General features: G+C 61.3%; 1 protein-coding gene across 1 annotated transcript in view; it reads left to right on the top strand.

Moving 5' to 3' along the window:
- The window catches only part of EMH_0076380 (Tyrosine kinase-like (TKL) protein, putative), a gene marked incomplete at both ends in the record, with an annotated part of 1,884 nt that overhangs the window by 1,195 nt on the left and 472 nt on the right, over nt 1-217 (top strand). Inside the window, one exon of the mRNA XM_013499717.1 lies at nt 81-217. Within this exon, the coding sequence (XP_013355171.1) occupies nt 81-217 (137 nt within the window). The remainder of the gene's footprint in view (nt 1-80) is intronic.

Raw genomic sequence — 217 nt, 5'->3', positions numbered from 1 at the left:
TAGGCCCACCGCGCAGCAGCTGGCAGCAGCACTGGAGGTCCCTGGTGGCGTCGCCAAGCTGCTGCTGCTGCTGGCTGCAGGGTGCAAAGGCAAAATCAATAGAAGAGGAAGACGACTGCTTATTCGATCCATCTGCTGCTGCACCTGCATCCTCGCTGCTGCACCAGCAGCAGCAGCAGCAGCAGCAGCAGGAACAGCAGCAGCAGCACGCCAAGGA

This window comes from Eimeria mitis, genomic scaffold, assembly GCF_000499745.2.
Source record: "Eimeria mitis Houghton genomic scaffold, Emh_scaff4595, whole genome shotgun sequence".
NCBI lineage: Eukaryota > Apicomplexa > Conoidasida > Eucoccidiorida > Eimeriidae > Eimeria > Eimeria mitis.
This window is presented reverse-complemented; position numbering and strand designations above follow the sequence as displayed.